At 56.7% G+C, this 5,970-nt stretch overlaps 1 protein-coding gene across 1 annotated transcript in view; it reads left to right on the top strand.

Annotated features, from left to right (window-relative positions):
• LOC121272757 (transketolase-like protein 1) overlaps positions 1 to 5,970 on the top strand; it is a 26,440-nt gene that overhangs the window by 19,111 nt on the left and 1,359 nt on the right. Inside the window, exons 2-4 of the mRNA XM_041179538.1 lie at positions 2,656 to 2,739; positions 4,831 to 4,927; positions 5,154 to 5,273. Of these exons, the coding sequence (XP_041035472.1) occupies positions 2,656 to 2,739; positions 4,831 to 4,927; positions 5,154 to 5,273 (301 nt within the window). The remainder of the gene's footprint in view (positions 1 to 2,655; positions 2,740 to 4,830; positions 4,928 to 5,153; positions 5,274 to 5,970) is intronic.

The raw sequence follows: 5,970 nt of genomic DNA, 5'->3' as shown, positions 1-5,970 counted from the left end.
CACCCCCCCACTCCATCTCCCCCCACACCCAGCCTCCTCCCACCCCCCCACTCCATCTCCCCCACACCCAGCCTCCTCCCACCCCCCCCACTCCATCTCCTCCCACCCCCCCCACTCCATCTCCCCCACACCCAGCCTCCTCCCACCCCCCCCCACTCCATCTCCCCCACACCCAGCCTCCTCCCACCCTCCCACTCCATCTCCCCCACACCCAGCCTCCTCCCACCCACCCTCCCCCACCTACTCCATCCCCGCCCCCCCATCCCCCGTATCCTTCTATCCCTCCCTCCCCTCGTGTGTTTACCCAGCTCCTTAAACACATCGACACGATTCACCTCCACCCCCCTCCCTGTGGGAGCGAGTTCCACCTTCTCCCCGCTCTCTGGGTAAAGTCCTTTCTCCTGAATTCCTCCCCCCCACCCCCACCCGATCAGATTTATTAGGGACTGTCTTATATTGATGCCCCCCACCCCCCCCCCCCTGCCCACCAAACTAGTTCGGGTCTCTCCCTCCCTCCCCCACAAGTGGAAACATCTTCTCTACGTCGACCCTATCGAAACCCCCTCCGTCATTTTAAGGAGCTCGAATGGGTCACCTGTCCAACCTTCTCTCTTAGAGACACGTGCAAGAACCCTCCTCCCCTCCCACTCAACAGCGCTGGAACTGCTTTGAGTGGCTGGAGATGGGACTCTCTCCACTCCCAATATTTTTTTCCTCCCCATTTTCATTTCCAAGTTTTCCTGGATCATCGTATGACCCTTAAAAAGACGGCAACTTGCCGGCCTGAACTGGAATTGTTCCCCTCTCTACTCTCAGGAAATTGGCACTTGCCAGCCCTGCCTACTTACTCCCAAGTTTTGGGATAGGGCTGGGTTACGGTGTTGAGCTCGAGTGCTTTGATGTAATGGAGGGGTTCAGGGCAAAGAAGTGGCAGATGGGATACAACGTGGGGAAGTGTGAGGTCATGCACTTTGGTAGGAAGAATAGAGGCATAGACTATTTTCTAAATGGGGAGAGAATTCAGAAATCTGGAGTGCAAAGGGACTTGGGAATCCTAGTCCAGGATTCTCTTAAGGTTAACTTGCAGGTTGAGTTGGTAATTAGGAAGGCAAATGCAATGTTGGCATTTATTTCAAGAGGACTAGAATATAAAAGCAGGGATGTGCTGCTGAGGCTTTATAAGGCTCTGGTCAGACCACATTTAGAATATTGTGAGCAATTTTGGGCCCCGTATCTCAGGAAGGATGTGCTGGTCCTGGAGAGGGTCCAGAGGAGGTTCACGAGAAAGATCCCAGGAATGAAAGGCTTAACATATGAGGAACATTTGAGGACTCTGGGTCTATACTCGATGGAGTTTAGAAGGATGAGGAGGGATCTGATTGAAACTTACGGAATACTGAAAGGCCTGGATAGAGTGGACTTGGGGAAGATGTTTCCATTAGTAGGAGAGACTAGGACCCGAGGGCACAGCCTCAGAGTAAAGGGAAGACCTTTTAGAACAGAGATGAGGAGAAACTTCTTTAGCCAGAGAGTGGTGAATCTATGGAATTCATTGCCACAGAAGGCTGTGGAGGCCGGGTCATTGAGGGTGTTTAAGACCGAGATAGATAGGTTCTTGATTGGTAAGGGGATCAAAGGTTACGGGGAGAAGGCGGGAGAATGGGGTTGAGAAACTTATCAACCATGATTGAATGGCGGAGCAGACTCAATGGGCCGAATGGCCTAATTTCTGCTCCTATGTCTTATGGTTAGGCCGCTCTCGAGGGCGGCAAAGACAGGCCTTGCGTTTCTACCACCTCCCCGACGCGCTTCACCCCCGCCCAGGTGAAAGGGTCGCTTTTCTTTCCCCCCCCCCAAAGTACGGTCACTGCTGTTAGGCTGGGGTCTAACTTGTGCACAGCAAAGGCGTCAATCCTTACACACGGGGGGCAGTTGGGGGGGGGGGGGCTTGAGTTCCTGGAGTGGCGGGTGTGGGGGGCTCTGAACCCGTGACCTTCCGACTCTCGAGGCCGGAGTGAGATCCAGCGACTTGGCCCCCCCCGCCCCCCCCATTGGCGCGTGACTCCAGGCCCCACGCAAAGGCTTCGATTTGGGCAAAGGGCACGGTTTCCACCACCCCGACGGGCGTGAGTGAGCCAGTTGGGGGTGGTGGATGGGGGGGTGCGGTTTCCACAGTCACGAGCAAGTTGTCCTCTTGGGGAGGGGGCCAACGGGGGCCGCCCTTTAGGCCGTTGGTTGGGCTCGAGGGCAGCAGAGGTGTCAACAGGTCACCCATCTTGTTCGTCACAGGAGACCGCTCAAGTTTAGGCCCAAACAGGGAGAACGGGCCTGAGAAGGGTTCCTGCAGGTTCGTAGTCCATCTTGACCGGTTTCCGGGCCTTGCGGGGACACCCGTGAGGTGTTGCTTGAGTCAGGCTGGGGGTGGGGGTGGGGGGGGGGCGGGAATTGGGTTTCTTGAGCACAGCGTCGACCCCTCACCCCTGCTGAAACTTGAGGTTAGTCTCCTGTGATGAACAAGATGTGACCTGTTGACACCTCTGCCACCCTCGAACCCAACCAAAGGCCTAAAGTGCGGCCCTGTGTATCAGGCTCAGGCAGAGAGGAATCATGGGTACAAATTTTCCTTACCTCTTCCCCTTTATTCCTTTTTTTTAGGGCATCTGTTTCATCAGGACCAGCCGACCGGAGACAGCCGTCATCTACCCAAGCGATGAGGAGTTTGAGGTCGGCCGGGCTAAAGTAAGTGATTTAGACGCAGCGGAACCTCGGCCTTGCCCCTTCTGTCGGTCCACGTGTCGACGGCCGAGACCGGTGCTTTTCTCCCGCCTTAACCCCACCCCCACGATAAAACGAGGAGCTTGCGTTTCCAAAGGGACCCTCGGGACATCCCAAAGGGCCGCTGCTGCAATGTAGGAAACGCAGCGGCCGACTGGCGCACAGAAAGATCCCACAAACAAGCCAATGCGATGGTGACCCAGATCACCTGTGTTCTTTTTAAAAAGTGATTTCGGTCGAGGGATAAATATTGACCCCCACCCCCCCCAGGACACCAGGGAGAAATACCTCCTGCCCCCCCACCCCTGCCACCACCCCCTTCAACACAACACCCCCACCCCCACCGCTCTTCCAATCTCAGCTGTGGAATCTTGACGCTTGCCCGAGTGGGCAGACAGGGGGTTGGGGGGGGGGGTCATGTGCTTAACGTATGAGGAACGTTTGAGGACTCTGGGTCTATACTCGATGGAGTTTAGAAGGATGAGGAGGGATCTGATTGAAATTTACAGAATACTGAAAGGCCTGGATAGAGTGGATGTGGGGAAGATGTTTCCATTAGTAGGAGAGACTAGGACCCGAGGGCACAGCCTCGGAGTAAAGGGAAGACCTTTTAGAACAGAGATGAGGAGAAACTTCTTTAGCCAGAGAGTGGTGAATCTATGGAATTCATTGCCACAGAAGGCTGTGGAGGCCAGGTCACTGAGTGTATTTAAGAGCGAGATAGATAGGTTCTTGATGGGTAAGGGGATCAAAGGTTACGGGGAGAAGGCGGGAGAATGGGGTTGAGAAACCTATCAGCCATGATTGAATGTCCCATTAGGCCCCAGCTCTCCCCGTGGTTCTGGAAAAGCGAGTTATCGCGTTCCGCTGCGCTGTCTCATACAGCCTCCAGGCATATACCTCTCGGAATTTGTCCAGGCTGCGGATATCTCCCTTATCTCAGCCAGGAAACTCCTCCCAGTCTGTGCTCTTATCACCCTTAATATTTGTTTACCCTTCTCTGCCAAGGTCATTTCAGGGCTTTTTGACTTGGCGATTTGTTAAGTTGGGTTCCCGCAGTACCTCGGCCATCGTGCCTAAGTGTTGGCTACGTTTCCCATCGTGCTTAGCGCTCTCGTAACTACACTTGTGCACGTTTGAATTGGTTCAATTGCCCCACTTCAGCACTCGCCCTCCGACAGTGTGGCCCTCGCACCCGGGGGAGTGTCGGGCCTGGACAGGTTTGGGTATCTGAATTGCGCGGGGTGGGGGCACTTAAACCCACGACCTTCCATCGGGCGGGGGGGGGGGGCGGGAGGGGTGTGAGCCCTGGTTGTGATGGAGCCATGTGACCCTCCTCTGAATGACCCTCCCCGGCGGCCATTTTGGCCCTCCCCGGGTTGGGTTAAATTGCTCGGATTACAAGGGCCAAAGGGCTTGCCGATAAAGGCCAGGGTGCGCGTAGCCTCTCGAGTATAGAAGGGGCGGCCTGAATTGCGGGGTTTAAGATGATCAGAGGACACGATAGGGTCGATTAGAGGGAAACTACTTCCTCTGGGGAGGGGGAGGGGCGGGGAGTCCAGAAAGAAGGGGTAAAGGGGTTGGGGGGAGGGGGCAGAACATGCAAATGAGAGCCGAGGCCGTTCAGGGGATGAGATCGGGGGAAGCATTCCTTCAGAAAGGGGAGTGAAAATCTGGAACTCTTTTCTGCTGACCCCCCGCCCCCCCCCAAAAGGAGGTGGGGGGGAGTGGAATTGGACATTTCAAACTGGGGATGGACAGATTCTTTTTTGGAGGTGGGGGGGGGGGGCGGGTGGGTGGGTGGGGTGCGCAGGGGGATTAAGGGTGACGGAACCGAGGCAGGTTGATGGGGGTTAAGATACGAGTTGAGCCGGGGTGGGGTTTGAAGGGGTGGTGGGCACGTGTTGCGCGTGGTAATTCTGGGTGGTGGAGGGAGGGTGGGGTGGGGGAGCTGTGTGTGTTTTGGGGTGGGGGGGGTGGTGGCGGTGGGGGTGCAGGGGGAAGGGGGTGTTCGGAGCCCGCCTGATTATTTGGGGTCGCCTCTTGCCTCGTCAGATCGTCCTGCAGAAGGAGACGGACAGCGCCCTGGTGATCGGAGCGGGAATCACGCTGCACGAGGCCCTGGCCGCAGCCGATCAGCTGGCGAACGAAGGTGAGTCTCGCACGGCGGCGGGGAAGAGGAGGCCATTCGGCCCATCGTGTCAGTGACAGCCCCCCTACCTCCCCACTTAATTTTTTTTGCTCCGATCCCTGCGTAACTTCAGAATTGTGTAGCCCCCCACACCCCTCCCCTTATTCCTCTCCAGCGGCGTCGATTCACTCCCGCCTGGTACGCCTGTCCTCTGCTGAAATGTTCTACCCCTCCTCTCTCCCCACAGGTATCAACATCCGGATCCTCGACCCGTTCACAATTAAGCCTCTGGACGCCGCTACCATCATTGCCAACGCCAAGGCTGTGGGTGGGCGCATCATCACGGTTGAAGATCATTATCGCGAAGGTAAAAAAAAAAACACAAAACCCGAGCGGCCCCTTTTTGTCGTCTCTTCACTCAAGGGTCCGTGTGTTTATGGTGGGGGTGGGGGGTGGGGTGATGGGGGAGAGAGATCTCTGACCTCCACAGCCAATGGAGGAGTGCGTTTTGGATTTTTCTTTTGCTCTGAAGTGCCACTCGCTGTCGCGACGTAGGAGAGTGGCAGCCAACCTCCGCACAGCAAGATCCCACCGATATCCAATGTGGTAAATGATCCAGCCCTTAGGGTCGTGGGAACAGGAGGCCCATTCAGCCCCCCTCCTCGAGCCTGTTACACAGGAACAGGAGGAGGCCATTCAGCCCCTCTCGAGCCTGTTACACAGGAACAGGCCATTCAGCCCCTCTCCAGCCAGTTACACAGGAACAGGAGGAGCCCATTCAGCCCCCCTCCTCGAGCCTGTTGCATAGAAACAGGAGGAGGGCTATTCAGGACCCCTCTCCCCTTGAGTCTGTTCCAACATTCGGGGGAGAGGGCGTAGGTGCTGAGGGAGAGCCGTGCAATCGGGGGAGGGGATGGGGGTGGACATGCATGCGGGGGGGGTGGGGGGGGTGCTGTGCAGTCGGGGGAGGGGGGGAGTCGGCGTTGAGGGTGCAGCATGTGTTCTGTTGGCGGGACAGTCTTTTGGGATGAGATATTAAGCCCGAGGCCCCTATCTGCCCCCTC

This window comes from Carcharodon carcharias, chromosome 35 (assembly GCF_017639515.1).
Source record: "Carcharodon carcharias isolate sCarCar2 chromosome 35, sCarCar2.pri, whole genome shotgun sequence".
Lineage (NCBI taxonomy): Eukaryota > Metazoa > Chordata > Chondrichthyes > Lamniformes > Lamnidae > Carcharodon > Carcharodon carcharias.
The sequence above is the reverse complement of the archived record's forward strand: the minus strand, read 5'-3'. Positions and strand labels throughout refer to the sequence as shown.